The following is an 18,106-nucleotide window of genomic DNA, read 5'->3' as shown; positions in this document are numbered from 1 at the left end:
ACATGATTTATTAGTTGGCTAGTGCGGAGGCGCATTGGTTTGAGCACGATATGCTGTACAAGCATATATGAAGGGATTTGTATTTCTTTTTTTGATGTTTGCCCCTTTCACTGCAGATGAACAGGAAAGGCGTAACAACGCTAAAGTGTTTTCTGTCTCCCCTACTAATGGCATTTTGGAGGCACGTGAAGGGGATACACCTACCAAAGCGATTCTGCAGATCAGCTTTACTGCAAGGTACAGTTAAAAGGACTGAGATCTTGCTGCTATTCCCTGTCAAGCCCCAGTTTATGGTGTGAGTGGTCACTGAAAGCAAAGAGCAAGTCTGCTCTTTTCTTGTGTTACCAAACTGCTCATTTTGCTTCTAACACATCCCAATCCTGGGCTCCCAGCTGGTACTTTTTCCACATAAGCACATTCTCTACGCTGCTCCTATATATGGGATTTCTTTTGTATTTTACACACAGAATTTCAGCTTTGGATTAATCCACTTGAAATGATGCTGTTCCAACAGTTGGCATAACACACTGACTACATACCACTGGATAAAACCTCTTTCTTTAGGGCATCATCTTCAGCAGCAGGTAGATCTCAAGGCTGTCTAAGTCGGCACAGAGGCTGATACAACAACTGAGTCCTTTATGCATCCAGCACTTTATTAATTAGGACAGAGGGTGAAATGTGTCCAGAGTAGTTCAGAATTCCACTAGAGCATCTGTTTATCCCGCAGGAGAGTGCAGTGTCTTTTGCAGTCAGTCTCAGGGGTCCTTCACTACAGTTTATGTGGCTCCTCTCTAAAAGAAATTATTTGAATTCCTGTACTTCCCGAAGTGCATTAAGAGTAGCTCCCGATGAAACAAATAGAGCAAAATGTTGTTCTAATGCAGTGATACCATTTGTTTTGCATAGCCTAGTGCAATGGTTAGTGTTACAGTCAAGGTGTTTGAGAAAGAAAAGCACCAAGGTATTTTTCTCTAGTGCAAAGGTTTTCCACATAGTAAAGATAACGTGAGCTGCAGGCAAATGACAGTAAAGAACAGAAGCGAGCAGATGAAAATGTCCTATAAACATCATAACCTTTGTCAAGGCTAGGACCTAGCTGTGCCATGGCAGAGGTAGGCTGATGACACTGAGCAGTGTGGTGTGGTGACACGCCAGGGGGAAGTGATGCCATCCAGAGGGACCTGGACAGGCTGGAGAGGTGGGACAGTGCAAACCTCATGAAATTCAACAAGGCCAAGTGCTAGGTCCTGTACGTGGGCCAGGGGAATCCAAGCACAAATACAGGCTGGGGGAGACTGCACTGAGAGCAGCCCTGAGGAGAAGGACTTAGGGGTGTTGGGTGATGAGAAACTGATTTTTTTTTCCTGATGGGAAAAAAATTCTTCCCTGTGAGGATGGTGAGGCATCAGCACAGGTTGCCCAGAGAAGCTGTGGCTGCCCCATCCCTGGCAGTGTTCAAGGCCAGGCTGGATGGGGCTTGTAGCAACCTGGTCTAGTGGAAGGTGTCCCTGCCCACAGCAGGGGGTTGGAACTAGATGAGCTTTAAGGTCCCTTACAACCCAACCATTCTGTGACTTCACGATGACCCAAAGCCTTTTATCTCTTCTCTCTAATTAAAGAGATGCAACTCCTGTATAAAATTCAGTTTATGTTCTTGGAAGTTACTGCATGGTGACATAAACCTTAAGAAAGGCAAAGTCTATCCCAATGATTTCAGGGAACTTTGAATGATGCTGCCAGGGAAGTCTACAGAAGGAAAGTGTAGGTGACATGAGCTACTGGTGTAGCTCCCTGGAACACACTGAGATCTCCATCATTGGAGCTACTGGAATCTCACTGGGACGAAGCCTTGAGCAGCTGCTCTAAGCTGTCCCGGCTCTGCAACTCCATGGATCAAAGACCTCCCCAGGCTCTGACTGCCAAGGTTTTCCTGTAGTGTTTCTGAATGTGCTGGAAGCACTTCTTTTTGTCTGACAATCAGCATGCCTGGAACCAGAGATGCTGCTGTACAGCAGCCAGCTTGTCAGTTCAGCTCCAGACTACACATCTCCCAGCACTCGGGACCAGTGTGGCATTAGCAAATAACTATATGCAAGGTGTGAGGTAACTTTAATAACTCACCTCCCTAAATCAGTGGTCTTCCTGCAGGGGAATCTTTTGTGAGGAGAAGAAAATAAAAGTTGTGTGGCAGCACAGGCTCTTGCCTCAGGCCGTTACAACAGCTATCTCTTTGATACAGAGAAATCCTTCAGATGAGCAGTCTTTGGAGCACTGCACAGCATTAGCCTTAGGCCAGTTGCTCTGTAAGACTTCCACTTAGCACAAAACCATGGTTGCTGTAAGCTGCTTGATGTTCACTTACAACCCGGACTCCACTGACTGCCCCTTGTCTTAGGTGAGTTGACAGAAACTTTGTTGTTTCAAATGCTGTCACAGGATCAGTTTTCAGATCAGGGCAGTGCAGGCGTTGGTTTGTTCCCAAACACAAGCCCTCAGCAGAACTTCAGTTTGTTTAACTAAAATAGAATTTTTTCAGTAGGAAGATACTCAAGTTTTTCTTTACAATATGAAGTTAATAACATCTTTACTTCAGGTACAGGCTGGACCATCCTTCTCAAACATCCTCTATGTAGCTGTGGGCCATGACACTCTAAAGTGATCCTACTACCCCCAGACTCAACACTAGCATGAGAGACTAATGCTTGTGATCAGACGCAGTTTTATGGCTTAGAGCACCATTGTCCCCCTTTTCCTCCACAAAGTAACTAATCTCATCCCTAAACAGAGAATTGCATCTCCCTGTAACTGAACTGTCCTTTTGCACTGCATTTCAGGAGCGACATTCAATACAAAGTAGTCATGACTGTTACTGGAATACTGGGGGAGAAGCCTTGCAAGCTACAGATCACGGGGCAAGGAACCTACGATGGAAGGTATGAAGACCTTTATTAAATTTAAGCAAGACACCGTGGGACAAATGTCAAGGTAACAGATTGGATGCATATGTGCCATCCACTGAGCCTGTATTGTCAGTTGTTTTATTATGGACTAGAATTTTAGCAGAATGGAATTTTAAGTTATGAGGAGGGAAAAAAGTTCTTTAAAAGAGTCGTAATCTCATTCTATTACTTTTACCACTGTGATAAGCTTAACCACTACCCCCAGCCTCTGCAAAGTAATCGGTTTGAAACAGGGAAGCAGTCATGGTTAACAGCTAGGCCAAACCCCTTTGCATGCCTCCAATTACAATTAAAGACTGTTTGTACCTCATAAAGTAGCTTTTGTTTTGCCTTGCTTATTTGTTTGACATTAAAAAGATATTGACACATCATAAAGGCAAGAACCAGTGAATAGGCCAGCATTCCCCAGGCTGTTTCCCTTACATTAAAAGGGAAAGAGCCAACTTTTTTTCCCTTCCCTGGACTTCTTGGAAGACGACCAACCTGTGTGTTTCATCATGCTTGGGCATTGAGAACATCCCCTTCAGCTACAGAGGGAGGAACCCTTCTGCATTTGAATGCCTTCCCCCCACATGGTTCCCATTTATTCACACTTCTCTAAATGTTTTTAGTATTACTTTAGCTAAAGGTCACCGAAATTCCCACTTCTGGGCCTGTTAGATTTTCCACTCCCATTATATAAAAGGTTTTTGTTAATGGCAGTGTGTGCGGGGAAGAGAGGGCTGCCCTTCCCACCCGAGGAGAACAGAAGACACATGATTGTTGCCTTCTGCCCAGTTTAAACCGAATTTGTACTAGCAAGAACTCATTCTATACACAGTGCAAAAAAAGACCCTTGCGGAACTCTAATACCTCTCTGCAACCACTGAATAATTTCATCTTCTTGCTCTAAAATATAGCCTGAGTGATTGCTGGGGAGTGGGACAGGCTGCAGCACTGGAACAGGAGCCTATCAGAGAGCTCTAATTAATCATGGCTTCCAACTAACAACCACCAGAAAAAGAAAACAAATATATTGCAAGAACCCAATTGTATTATTAAGTACAAAACCAAGAGCCAGGAAAAAGAACTTGAGTCTGTGTTACAAATCTGAGCTTTTTAACTTGTCAAAGTGGATGAGGACGTTTCATCTTCAAGCTGTTAGTGCTGAGCTTCATCGATTGTAAGACAGAGAACAGGTAAGGGAGAACTTTACCAGATGAAATATATACTTGTATTAGCACTGAGATGTCACTGATGTTTATATGGTGCTTGCAGTAAGAGTAATGCTGAAATCTGTTTTATGTTAGGTAAGTAAATATTAATCATAAGACTCTCCTTTAACTTAAGAGTCACATGAGCTGTGGAAAAAGATGGGAAAAAAAGATGGCAAGGCCACTTTCAAGTCCTGCCTTGTCGCAATTCAGCAGCACTTTTCTGTTCAGGCACCTCCTGTGTGAATTACATTCTAGTCCTTCCACTTCACCCCCCTGGAGGCTTCAGAGCAGCGTGGCTAGAAGCAGAAAGCTATAGCCCAGTCTCCAGCATAGGGACACCTTAGGGCAGAGCCAGTTTATGACTTGGACGGGACAGATGCAGTTGTAAAGGAAACAATGTAAAGTCTTTGCACTTCTTTCAAACAAGCTGTTCCAGGCTTCTTGCGAGATGGTGACATCTTTTAAGACAACCCTGGAAAAGCCTTTTCACATGCATTGATAGTTTTCTTTTGAGTGACACTTTTAGACAATTTGTCATACAAAAATACTGTACCATGAACTACTACTCTCTAACAATAGTCACAGAATAAAGGGATTGATTAAATTAGAAATATCCATTTGTAATCACCACACGAGGGCCTGCACCTGGACCTCAGCTGAACCCATTTCTGCTGTCAGGATGCCATTTGCCAGTTCTGCATTTTCCCACCGGCTCAGTAGGTCTCTATGGATTATTCTACTTCACAGTTTGTGCCTAAAATTTGTAGATCTAGTAATGACCCAGAGTCCAACTTGATTTCACAGTGCAAATCATTTGCTATTACTAGGGAAGGCAGAGAATTAGCAGTTGCATTGTTTCGGCAGTAGGCTGGAGGTTAGTTCCCTGGGTACTCAAACACTGCTGCAGCACCCATGCCAGTTCCGATGCACATTGACACCACACCGTATGCTCTGAAAGGGAAGAACACATAGGATTAAGAAAAAGACAGATTAGTTTAAATCAGCTGGGGCCGGGGGGAGAGAATCCTTCAACCCTAGATTCACAGAATGGTTTCGGTTAGAAGGGCAGCAAAACATTACAGAGCCCTCCCTTAAGAGGGCCATCAGAAATTCATGTTCAAAAACTATCAGAGAGATGGAGAAAGTTTAACCTACAACGATGGTTACTAAGCTACTTACTCAGTTAACGTGAGGCATTAAGGTTAATACTGTTCCTCAGTGCTCACCTCTTCCCTCTGCGCTTCAGTTCATTGAGTAAGGTGACAACTTGACGAGCACCGGTACAGCCCAGTGGGTGCCCCAGAGCTATGGCTCCTCCCAGGGGATTGACTTTCTCCATCGGAATGCCCAGCTTTTCAACGCAGTACACAGCCTAGAAAGATAGAGGGAATGGTTTCATGGAGATGCTCTTAACTTCATTAGGTCCCAGCTCTCCCACAATAGAAAGCTAAAAGGACTGCAGAGAAGACTGGTGATCTCGTGCCTACATAAGGAGGGACAGCAGACAGTCCTAGTTGCTCAAGGGGCTTCAAAGGATGTGTGCTTAAAATGAAATACACTCAGCTGCCATGCAATGCTGCAACTTAAAACAGGACGATCACTCACCTGGCTTGCAAAGGCTTCATTAATTTCATATATATCAATGTCAGCCAGAGTCAGACCTATGGTTTAAAAAGCCAGGATTTAAAAGTAGGTATTTTTGCCTTATGACTATCTCAGAGTAATTCACTCACAGCCTCCCTTTATGAGTTCTAGTCCTACTTCATTAATGACAAAAAGAGGGGCATTGGCTCCGTGTGAGGTACCTACACTTGCACATGTACAACATCTAAAGACTGCAAACTGCAACAGTTCATGGTAGTTTGTGCTGAGTTTGCCAAATTTCCTTAGATTAAGTGGGATGTGTTTGCAGAGGGATTAAAGCTTGAAGGGTATTTTGAGACCAAAACCGAAAACTATCAGTTAACAGGTGATCAAAGCAATAATAGCTGCACACAGCAATAATCACAAGCTATAAAAGTTATTTAACCTCATGAGTATGGCAAGAACCCTGAGGAAAGCCTCTTAGCACTGGTCAGATGCCAAAATTGTGAAAAAAAACCCCAAACCTGAACCAAACACAATCCCCCCCCACTGGTCATATTAAGGAAAACAGCACTAAAACACTAAATCATGTCCCACATGTTAACTGTTGTTCAGATTGTGCAGGGATTTAATCCTGAGCTTCTCAAAGGTGAGCAGATGACAACTTAGACATGAATATAAGCAAAAAGTACTACAATAACCTGAGGCAGGATCTCTTTTAAGGTTTTGACTCTAAGTTCATTGTTCCTATGGCTGACTGCTGCACAGGCTCGAGTAATATAAATTTCAGCCTGCAGAGTCTGATTTGCCTTGTGCCAAACACTGGGTGAACAACAAGTGGTTCTTACCTGCTTTTTCCACAGCAACAGGGATTGCGTAGGCCGGCCCTATGCCCATCACATCGGGTGGGACTCCAACCACAGCAAAGGACCTGAGCACCCCCAGGACCGGCAGTCCCAGCTGTGCTGCTTTGGAGCGCTTTGCCAGGAGAACAGCAGCTGCTCCATCACTGACCTGGCTGGCATTACCTGTTGCAAGAGATCCCTTTTGTCTAAGCACATTCTATTACAAGGCAGGTAAACCACAGGAACACCAGCTTAACAACAGGGCTGACCTGCTGTAGTGCTACCATCCTCTTTGAAGGCAGGCTTCAGCTTTGCCAAGCCCTCCAGCGTTGTGGAGGGCCTAATCCCCTCATCTTGGTGCACGGTGATTGGTTTTTGGTTGCCCTGATCATCTAGAATGGTGGTCTTCACTGGAACAATCTCGGTTTTAAACAGTCCCATTTGCTGAGCTTTTGCTGCTCTGTTAAAGAAGATTAGGAAAGATTAAAATATTCTGGAGGTAAACTGCAAGAGAACTAATGTCAAGGAAAACAGTTAATAAGAGAATGAACTAAGGTGTGACTTAGTACACAGGTACATTGCCAAGTACTGGACAAGACAACAGGCCAATATTTGGCTCCGTTCATGGGAAGACAAACTTTATACCTCTTCATTATGGAAAATGTATCACTAACTTTTATAGGCATTCTCTCCCAAACCCGTTCTGTTCCCATCAATGCTGTTGTGACTGACTCTTACAGCCCACAGCATGAAGTTGTTCTTGTCCAATGGTACAGTCACAGCACAACTGTTCAAACACCAATTCTTATTTCTGAGAGTTTAAACTAGGCATGTGGGCTAAACCTCCACGTAATGCTAATAACTTTTGACAGGCTAAGGAATGGCTAAAGCTTCACTCATTCCTGGGTTTGTCCTATTAAAGACACGTTGAGCTCTAAACCACAGACCAGGTATAATCTTCTGGCATCTAAATGCAACCCTTTCAGCCCAAAACAGTTGAAGTGTTTATGGCATAGTTCAGTGTGACCATGCAGAAGGGCATAATTTAATTTAAGCAGTAAAGGTGTGTCGAAGACGGGATCTGGTCCCCAAGACAGCTGAATTAGCAGGAGGGAACAACTGACACAAACAGACTGATATAAATAAGCAGAACAGAATTAGTTAAACTAGAATTAAATCAGGGCACAGTTTTAATCTTTCGTATCAACAAGGTATTTTAAAAGCCTCCACAGTTTAGATTTACCTTCTAGGAGCAGAGCACCCTTTACAGGGAATACAAATTGGAGACTGAAAGCTTGTTTTACACCCCCATCACTTTACACTTTAACTAATCATAGAATCACAGAATGGTTTGGGTTGGAATGGCCCCCAAAGCTCATCCAGTTCCAACCCTCTGCCATGGGCAGGAACACCTTCCACTAGACCAGGTTGCTCCAAACCCCATCCAACCTGGCCTTGAACACTGCCAGGGATGAGGCAACCACAGCTTTTGTGGGCAACCCGTGCCAGTGCCTCAGCACCCTCACAGGGAAGAACTTCTGCCTAAGATCTCATCTAAATCTCCCCTCTGTTAGTTTAAAGCCATTCCCCCTTGTCCTGTCACTAAAGGCCCTTTTAAAACCCCTTTCCAGGTTTCTTGTCAGCCCCTTTAGGCACTGGAAGCTGCTCCAAGGTCTCCAAGCAGCCTTCTCTTCTCCAGGCTGAACAAGCCCAGCTCTCTCAGCCTTCTATAATAAAATGAAAATATTTAATACTCCCAGGTAAGTGAGACTTGGAGCAAAGAGCTGAAGACAGATCAGTTAACTCCACAGACATCCTGAGACTGAGGCCAGAAAATCACCCCCTTCCTCATGTGAGAGGTGAGAATCGCATTCACATACCCTTTTGTGTTATCAGTTCAGTGTCAGTGAGAAAGGCTGGCATGCCAAGTTCTCTGAGAAGCAGGGCCAGAATTTAAAGGTTAACTGGCCTGTGCAGTGGCTTCCTTTTTAGATAAATAATTGGACCGGGGCGATGCTTAAACAGAGCTCTGAAAGTTACTTTAACTCCTTGATGGCCGTGACTTTAACATGTCACCTGCTGCTGTTAGAATGCCAGAACAGCCCCGTGGGTTCCAGGCGTCAGCTGACTTCAGCAGTGATCTGACCTAAGAGGAACGTTATGAGAGGTACGACTGGGCTCACTTAGAGCCAAACACCTGCAGTGAAGACACATCACTCTTCTCATGAGCTCAGCCATCCTGTAGATACAGCTACAGTTAAATATTCCCTCTTAGGAAAGGTTCCTTCTGCTTCTACTCCTACATTCAGTTTCAAACAATACTGAGTGAAAGCCACTACAAAAATACTGAATAACACATTCATTTTAGAAGCCTCACGGAGGTTGTATCCTTTGGATGCTGAAAAAACACAGGGGCACTTACTGTTCAGGACTCAGTGCCCGGTGGTACATGCACAAGATTAGTCTCACAGTCCCCAGTAAAGCTCTGGACTTGGGTTTCCTCACCACACAACCCAGGACATGCACTGATCTTCACTGTGACAATCTCAAGCTTCTTTACTCATGATTAAGATTTGGAAGGCAATATGAAGGCTGTACTTAACCACGCTTAGGAATTAGCAGTGCATTTTCTATCTGTATTTATTCCTTAACTAAAATGTTAAAAAAAAAACCCAAACATTTACTTTTGTTGGGAAGCCAAGGCAAAGGCATCTTGCTTCTTTCGGGAAACTCCAAACTTCTCTGCCACATTTTCTGAGGTTATTCTGGGAAAACAATAATAAAGAATTAATCCAATGAGACACTAATGGATCTGCAGTTGGCTTCTCCTAAGACAACACAAAGTACAAGCACTGGCTTTAGTCTCAAAGCTAACTGCTGCCTTCTCAACCAAGAACTGCTTGGCAGAAGCAATCCCGAATCAACTCTAGGACAAAAACAGGTTCAAATCCATTTTCCTTGCTCATTAAGTCATTGAGCTTAAGACGTAAGACAAAGAAATCTTTCATCAGAGTTGCTGATCTTCCCCCATTTCACATAATTCATCTTCTACCACAACCAAGGCAGATGCCGACACATACAGATCCAAGCTGACCACATTCATATTGATCTGGAACAGTACAGTAACTGAGGAAACAGACTATCTGGAAACCCCCTAAACTTTGTGAAGAGGAACCACTTACCCCATAGGAATCAGGCAATCCCTTGCTTTGCTGTTTTCCATGAAGCTGGAACTGACATCACCAGGGTTATTTGCACTTCTGAGGGACATGGTTTCCACGCTAAACACAGGAAAGATTTGAATTTGCAAACAGTGCTTCACAGTACATTTGTGGTTCTTGTGCCACTAAGACTGACCAAAACTCAGTGTCTTTACAACTTGAATTCCTACTACCCCATAGAAATATCATTAATAAAAAAGAACTGGACAAGGCAGAAGCTCTTCAGTCATCAGTATCAGAATTACTATGAAATGAAAACGGATTGCTACATTAAATTGGTCCTTATTTCACTGGAACAGAATAACAAAGTCAGTCATTAGTAACAGTTAATTTCTCGTGTTTCTGCAGCTAGGAAGGAATTGCTAAAGATTCCAGCACTTCTGACCTCAAACACAGCAAGAAACCTAGGTTTCTAGGAGTGGAGTTTGCAGTGAGATTGTCAACAGCCGTAAAAATGCAACTTACAGGTTAAGCACTGGTTGGCAGTAAAATAAGGAAAGTATTAAGCAAACCTACAGAGACACTTCAGTGAGTTACACCATTTATATTTCACAACAGAAAGAATTTAAGACCTTGATCCCAGAGGCTGCAGCCTTTGACCTACAAATGAATTAACAGCTTGAAGATATCCAAGTTTACTGCAGGAACACACTTAAGCCATCACTGAAGACCAGTGAACATTTGAAAAGTCAGTCTAGACCACGAAGCCTACAATGGGAAGAGCGTTTGAAGAGGGTTCTACTCTGCACCCCACAGGGACACTACGAAGAGTAAACAACAAGGGAACTATTCCTGTAAAATGCAAGAGAAGCAGAAAACAAGGGCTTTCCCCAAGCAGCTTATCAGGAATTTAAACTCTAATATGGGACAGTGCATTACTTGGCTTCAGCTGCATCTGCTCCCTGAAGAAAGGTACAGAATCAGGTTTGAAGTAACAGCAAACCACAGCTTCTGTGGTTTATGTTGTCATCCAGTATCTTTCCACCTACAGAGTGAGTGAGTCCACTCGGGAAGAGCGTGACTTGGAATAAACCCAACTCACAAAAGCTATTTGTAACTTAAGAGATTTTATTTTTTATTCATTCTTCTGAAGTGAATATGCATGTGGTCACTAGCATTTCTCCAAAGCCAACCTAGCATTTATATAACCTTCTAAGAAACAAACACTTCTCATGATGTTGGGACCGAAGCAAAGACCAGTATGCCTGTCCACTGCAGAACAACATCTCCTGTAGGCCTGTAGAACAGTTATTAGCATGGGTAGGCCATTTATTTCCTTATCCAAGATAGCTGCTGGTCTTCTAAGACACTAGTTATTTTGAGATCAGTTAGAAAGCTAATTGTGGAGGGTTCTTTCAGGCTCTGCAGACAAGTGGTATCCCGCAGCAGGGCCAGAGGACCCTAATAAGACAGGTTGTTGCATGCTTGTAACAGATACTCTGCCTCTTACTGCAACTCCAGCTGACATGTCACCAAGACCAAAACTTCCAGGAGAATTAAAGGATATTCAGGCACCCTCCCCTCCTTTAACATGACCTGATCTTCTGTAAAAGTACTCAGCAGCCTCTGGAAATATACAAATTGCATCTGCAGCCATCACATAAACTCAGGTCCCGCTTTTAGAGTTTATTCACTATTTGTCAAATGAGGACAGCATCTATTTCCTTGGGGGGAACAGAGGTGGGAAGGGGTTTCTAATTCCTCACACAAGAGCTCTTGCAGAGGGACAGAATACCATAGAAAGACTTTCTTACCCACAGGCCAAGCCAATGTCATACGATCCATTTCGGATGCCACCTGTAACAGCAGTGCAGAAACATTCTTATTATCATTAGGAGCAAAAGCATTTCCATTCCAGCTGCAGTTTCATGAACCCCTGAGGCACCCACCACAGGCAAACAAGGCATTCCCTCTTCCCTTCCACCTGCCACAAAATAAGACAGGTCAAGGAGCTGATGGGGCTGAAGACCAACCATGACTTGACATGCAGAGAGCACTAGAGGGCTGAAACTGCCTGATATGGAAGTGATCGTAGAACTCACTCTCAGAAAACCAAGTTAGTTCCATAGGAGTAAACTTGACCACTCAAGGATATAAAAGTATTCAACTAGTAACACAGAGGATTCCTAACAGCAGACATTTTCACTATTTTTACCGCTCACACAGATTGGAGAACAGGAGAAAGGCACACTTGGGGTGGGGCAGGCATCGTCTCTGATCCCTTACCTGCTATATTGATAATAGCCTGTAGGCCAGAGGAGCACTGCCGGTTCACGCTCGAGCATGGCACCGTCTCTGGAATACCACTAGAAAACAAGACAGTGCTGACTAAGACTCGGTGACACAACAAAACAAAGCTCTAAAGACAGCATTAAACCATGTGATTAAACTTTAACCCTCAAATTCAAGACAGATCCCTGCATGCATTTGTTGACCTATTTGGTCCTGCACCAAGAGAAAGCAAAGTTCATAGATAATTTCCATGCTTTATTTGCAAGTGCTTCTGCAGGCTGTTTCCCCACAGGTATGTCTTCAGAAGGTCCACTCTAAGCAAGGCCTCTTGTGCGCCTTGTTCCTAAGCTTGGACTGGGGCCAGAAATACTGAAAAACTCTGTAATATTCACAGTTACAGGTGGGCTGTGCCTGCACCTCATCACTTGGCAACAGACACCAGCTATTTAGAAGCTGGAATCCAGCTCAGTATAAACCAGTGACCACCAATACTGGGAAAGGAGCAGAAAGACTTGAGACAACTCCATGGTTTTGGGACCACAGAGTGGAGGGAAGTGCGGCCTGGAAGTGTGGAGAAGCAGCAGGTACAGCTGGGAGCCCACAAAACAAGATCTCCCATTCAGAGGCCCAACACAGGAGGCACAAACAGATTAAACAGCCTCACCTCTGCCTCCCTGTCCCTGCCCCTCAAAACACCCAATCAAAGTCTAATTTCTAGGCAAAAGGCGATGTGCTGTAACAGTCTAGGAGCACATGAGCCTCATTGCAGCCTTTGACTGAGTGCTGCCCCGTAGCCAAGGCCTGAGAAAGACAGGAAGAACCTCGGTCCGGCTGAGAGTTTACCTTAGGAACTGTGCAACTCTGGCAATCAAAGCGCCGGCTCCAGGCTGCAGCACATTTCCTGGATGCAAAGATACGGTTCCAGTCAATCGGTTGCATTCCCCTCACTATTTGCTGCAGGCACCAAAGGGGATAGAACATCGCCATGGCTTGGTACCACCTGGTACCCAGATCAGAGCCCCACCACGTGACAGAACAGTGACGACGGACACACTGATTTCAGAAACCTAATACTGCAAACTATCCCCTTCCAACCCCACAATACTTCCAAGTACCCCAGGAGCAGCCTGTCCCAGAGAGCTGTCCAGACCAGGAGTTTCAAAGTCCAGACAGAGGCTGTTCACTCACCCACACAAATGTCTCCCAGGGCCTCAGGATGAAGACTGACATCTTGAAGGACAGCTGTCATAACAGCAGACAGTAGTTCATCAGGTGTAGTATCCTAAAAGCACAGGGGATTAGAGCTACTCAGCAAACACCAGTAACTGCTCTGTCACCAGTTCACCCTCAGGCTACTTCACAGGACTCCCAGCTTAGGCAGCTTTACTCCACTTCTCAGCTCATTATGGCTGTCATTGCCTACAAAAGGAAAAGTTCTATGTTTTTTACTTTCACACACTGTTACACGTGCTGCTTTCTTACCTACCTCAGTTTCATGAGCACACTTTGTAGGGCCTTCAAAACCAACCGACTATGTGTTGAGTTATGTGACAAGACTTAGCAAGCAGAGCCCTTCAATTGATCTTGTGAAAGAAACAAGGGTAACCCCTCAGCTGGTGAGAGGGCCCCCCAGCATGGTGAGACCTATCTTGAAGGACGACAAGCAACGCACATGCTCTGCGGCCATCCTTGCACCCTCGGTCTGAGCCCCTGGACACTGCCACTGCCACCCAGGGGGGGAAATGGGCCGCTCCTGAAGGGGAGCACATCCGTGTGAGGTGTGGATGGTACCTGGCTGCGCAGGTGAGGGAGATGCTGCCTTTCCAAGTGCTTGCTCTGTTTGACCACTCGGGTAAGAGCAGCAAGGACAGACCTAACCCGGGCTTTAAGAGGAGTCGGGAAACTCGTCGGTACATTAGCTGACTTTCTGGAGTACCAGTGGTCCTGCCGCACCTGGGCCGTGCACCCGCGGGCACTAAAACCACCAGAAAGTGCCTTTTATACCATTACAAAGCAGAGCCCGCTGCTGGGCCGTGGCTGGGGGTCCCACATCTCCTCGACAGCGGTAGCAGTGCTGGGGGACTCGGTGCCTGAGGGGACTCCGATCCGGCACACTGCGGGGCTCAGCAAAAGGGGCAGCGGGAGCACCTAGTCCCCGATGGGGAAGCCGGGCAGGGAGGAGACAGTCCCCGTAGCACCCCGGGAGCAGGACAGTCCCCCCGGGCCATACCTTGAAGCCGCCGCGCTTGGCGCGGGCGATGGCGGTTCTCCGCCCGTGCACCACCACCACATCGTCGGGGCTGGCGGCCCGCGGCGAGACGCCGGCGCGACTCCCGCATGGCGCGGCGCTAACCCGGGTGCCCGTCCCCGGGGGGGAACCGGCGAGATGCCCCAGCACCAGCTGCATCCGGCGCGCCGCCGCCATCTTGTCACCGCCGCCTCAGGAACGGGGTGCGGGCGGGACGCGGTGGGACGCACGGACTCGTTTGCATAGCCCCGCCCGCAGTGGGGAGCACGGGGCAGGGAGCGGCAATGGGGATTGACAGAGAGCTGCGGAACAGGAACCTGCAGCGAGACTGCACCAGGGAGCGGTAAAATGAACAGTAGTGAGCTGGTGAATACAGCTAAAATAGGTAAGTAGGGAAAGGAAACAAACAGGGGAAAAAAAGGAAGAAAAGAAGGGAGTGCAGAAAAAACAGAAGGAGAAAAAAAAAAGAGGGGGAAAACCTGGAAAAAAAAAAAAAAGGAAAAAAATAAAACCGGGAAAAACCGTGAAAAACGGAAAAATGGGGAAAAACGGAAAAAATAAAAATGGGGAAAGTGGGAAAAAAGGAAAAAGGAAAAAAGAAAAAGTGGGAAAAATGGGAAAAACTGGGAAAAATAGAGAAAAAATGAAAAAAGAATTCTGGAAAAAAATAGGAAAAAACGGGACAAAAAGAAAAACAGGAAAAAGCGAAAAAATGCGAAAAGATGAGAAAAACAAAACCGGAGGAAAAAGGGAAAATAAAAAATGGGGAAAAACCGGGAAAAAAGAAAAAACAAGAAAAACCAGGAAAAGAATTGAAAACGGGGGGGGGGGGAAAGGGGGGAGAGGGGGGCAAGAAAAAAGGGGAAAAAAAGAAAAAAGGGGAAAAAGAAAAAAGGGGAAAAAAAGGGGAAAAAAGAAAAAAGGGGAAAAAAGAAAAAAGGAAAAAAAGAAAAAAGGGAAAAAAGAAAAAAGGGAAAAAAGAAAAAAGGGGGGAAAAGAAAAAAGGGGAAAAAAAGGGGAGGAAAAGAGGAAAAAGGAAAGAAGAAAGAATGAAAAAAAAACCCCACCAGGTACAAAAAAGCACCAGCAAAAATAAAAAAAAAGATTAAATAAAAGTAAAGAAGAAAAAGAAAGGAAATTTTAAAATTAAAAAAAAAATAATCTAAACCATATAACCCTGTGTGCTTGGGGCATCTGCACACAGCAGGATGTCAGGACCAAAGGGCATGCAGAGCCCTGCACTGATGGGTGGTTTCCGGTAAGCCCCAGGAACCACCAGCCCCATCCCTTGATGCCTCAGTCCTGCCCCCTGCCTCACTGGGACACCCAAGGGCCACGCCAGCGTCCACCCCCCAGGGAAAATCATTTCCCAGCGGGACCATGACAGTGCAGTGCACAGGGAAATCCACTGAGCTACAGGCAAAATGGAACAAAATCAAGGAAAAACAAAACAACCACCAAAAAACCCCAACTTTACATGGCAGAATATTACATTCTCTTTTCCTGTTTCATTCTGTACATCAGAACACTGCACGGGTTTTAACAAATAAAAAGGCACAGGCACCTGAGGAGTGAGTTGCACACACACACACGCACACATATGTGCACACACACACACACGAGCCACATTCATCCACAGGAGGATTCCGGTGCTTTGAGGAGGTTTTGGGACAGCCCCAGCTCAAGGCAGCAGAGAGCTTCCTTTTGCTCTCCAAGTTTTGGCAAGAAGGAAAGCACCCACCTGCCATCGAAGGCTGAGAAAATCAAACCCAAAGAGACTCAATGAAAGAGGAGAAAGCAGCTTAAAAACGTTTTTTTTTTTGTTGTTGTTGGGGTTTTTTTTTTAGCTTTGGTGAAAACACATCTCATTACCCTTTTCTGGCAAAACCCTCCCCAGCCAACACTGATTGTTTTCTTTTTGTCCATCCATCCCATGTTACCAAACAGATTGATGATGGATTTGGTCCTATTCACAGAATAAAATTCTTCACTCCCACCCAGAGGAAGGAGGCGACTTTAAACCCCCCCCCTTCCCAAAGAGAGCTGCCCATCACTGCTGTGTCAGACTGGCTTCACCAGAGCCCAGCCTGGGCAAGAACTGGCCTCCGCAGCTTTGCAGGGAAGTTTCTAGGGAATCCTTTGAGCTATTTCACTTCATTTTCCCTGACCATACCAGTGTTTTATTTTTAAACTGGAATAGCTTTAACTTTTGCTTTTTTTCCGAGCTGTGGACAAGGAAGGGCTCCCACCGCCACACCCGCTGTCCAAAGTCTTGATCTCTTCTTCCACGTGGAAGAATCCAATGACATGTCAAATCACACCGATCTCCCAACTTCCTCTTCAGTCCAAGCAACACTTTTCATTTCCAATTAGAAACAATACGCTTTCACACACTGGCATGAAGACAGCAACCTCCTGGTAACTGCGTATTTAACCCTTTGCTGGGCCAGGTGGGCACAGCTATTGCAGCAGGAAAAGGGAAGGTGCAATTAATTTGTCCGAAATAACCAAGCTCTGATGAATTCATTAGCTTCCAAGGACTCTGTGCATGCTCCCTGCCTAGTTTCCCAGCAGGGTACTCCTCGTCAGAGGCTGTAGCTCACAACTGGCCTATTTTCTCCTACAACTTCAAATATACTGAGGGAAGAAATCTGTTTCCAGCTGCCCTCAACTCACATAACTCTCTTCTGCTGGTTTGCAGCTTCATGGCCCTGCAGCTGCTGCCGTGGCCACCACCACGGAGATGATACCCCCCTTCCCTGCTCCCAGGGCTGGTCCTACAAGGCCTGGAGAAGGCACCCAGCCCTTGGCAGTCCAGATCAACAGGCTCCATTTCTCTCTGCTTAGGTTATTTGGAGACCCACTGGGCTTCTCCTGCAGCTCTGCTTCCACAATGTATTGGCAGCCCTCCACCCTCAGTGTAGCAGCATAGGTACAGGCTAGCAGGGCTAGGGCTGTGAGCAGAGAGCACCCTCACCAAGACATCCTCCAGCTCCCACGGGAAGCCTGATGGTTCCTAACAAGCACTCTCTGATGCTGAGCTGCAGGCATTAACAGCATTTAAACACCCCTCCACACAGCCCATGGCAGAGGTCCTGGGCATCCGTCCATGGGTGTACCCCACAGAGACCTCCTGCACCCCAAGAGGACCCCTTCTTCCAAGAGTCACACACACATGCATGCACACACATACACAAAGGCAAAGTCAACATGGCTGCTGCATCATCGCACCCGACCCTGTGCTTTGCGCCAAGTCGAGCATCACTCCTTGATTGTAACCGCTTAAGGCACAGAACAGTATTAAATGCCGCCCTGCCTGGAGACATGGGCTGGTCCCACGACCTCCAGGAGGGTTCGGTCCCCTTGTGAACGGGGACACGCAGGTCCCCCCGACTCTGTGGTCTGAGGATCATCTCCTTCGGCTTGGCTGAAGCCCCTGTCTGTTCTGCAAAAGGTGGTGATCGCCACTGAGCATCTTATTCGTCTGCTGTCCCGGGGATGCTGCCAGCATCGCTGTTGTGCTGTGGCGGGGGACGGATCCCATTTGCTGCACTTTCCCCAAGAGATAAGTAACATGGTGAAGGGGGATGACCCCCTTATCACTGGCAGCAAGGAGGTTACTTGGTCCGAGGCCAGCACTCGCACAGTCTGGGAAATCCCTCACTCTGAATTCCTGGTGCCAATAATCCTGAGAGCAGCTTGGAAATCCAACAACACAGTGCGTGCCGAGCCAGCAACGAGCAAGAAGGGACCTATGGGGGCCACCGCCAGGACAGCCCAGGGTGGAGGTCTGAACCGCAGAGCACAGAGAGTCTAG

General features: G+C 46.1%; 2 protein-coding genes across 2 annotated transcripts in view; one reads left to right on the top strand and one right to left on the bottom strand.

Annotated features, from left to right (window-relative positions):
• Positions 1-2,955, top strand: part of DLEC1 (DLEC1 cilia and flagella associated protein) — a gene marked incomplete at both ends in the record, with an annotated part of 39,963 nt that extends 37,008 nt beyond the window's left edge. Inside the window, 2 exons of the mRNA XM_080609635.1 lie at positions 117-237; positions 2,838-2,955. Of these exons, the coding sequence (XP_080465761.1) occupies positions 117-237; positions 2,838-2,955 (239 nt within the window). The remainder of the gene's footprint in view (positions 1-116; positions 238-2,837) is intronic.
• Positions 2,956-4,937: 1,982 nt separating this feature from the next.
• On the bottom strand, positions 4,938-14,476 carry ACAA1 (acetyl-CoA acyltransferase 1). Its single transcript, XM_080610870.1, has 12 exons — positions 14,272-14,476; positions 13,230-13,323; positions 12,885-12,942; positions 12,036-12,115; positions 11,564-11,606; positions 9,771-9,869; positions 9,273-9,353; positions 6,858-7,048; positions 6,592-6,771; positions 5,765-5,820; positions 5,386-5,531; positions 4,938-5,110 (listed from the first exon to the last, which is right to left on the bottom strand). Exons 1-12 carry the CDS (start codon positions 14,464-14,466, stop codon positions 5,035-5,037), a joined length of 1,299 nt encoding a protein of 432 aa, XP_080466996.1. The 5' UTR covers positions 14,467-14,476; the 3' UTR covers positions 4,938-5,034.
• Positions 14,477-18,106: the final 3,630 nt, after the last annotated feature.

Source organism: Psittacula echo, assembly GCF_963264785.1.
Source record: "Psittacula echo genome assembly, chromosome: 2".
NCBI lineage: Eukaryota > Metazoa > Chordata > Aves > Psittaciformes > Psittacidae > Psittacula > Psittacula echo.
Note: the sequence above shows the minus strand (reverse complement) of the source record. Positions and strands in the feature narration are given on the sequence as shown.

Bases quoted from the DNA above. Each gene is read 5' to 3' on its own strand.
- ACAA1 (XM_080610870.1), bottom strand. From the start codon at position 14,466: ATGGCGGCGGCGCGCCGGATGCAGCTGGTGCTGGGGCATCTCGCCGGT. The intron at 12,116-12,884 runs GTAAACTCTCAG...CTTGTTTTCTAG, and splicing joins AGAGTTGCACAGTTCCTAAG to TGGTATTCCAGAGACGGTGC. The intron at 5,532-5,764 runs GTGAGTGATCGT...CTATCTTTCTAG, and splicing joins ATGAAGCCTTTGCAAGCCAG to GCTGTGTACTGCGTTGAAAA.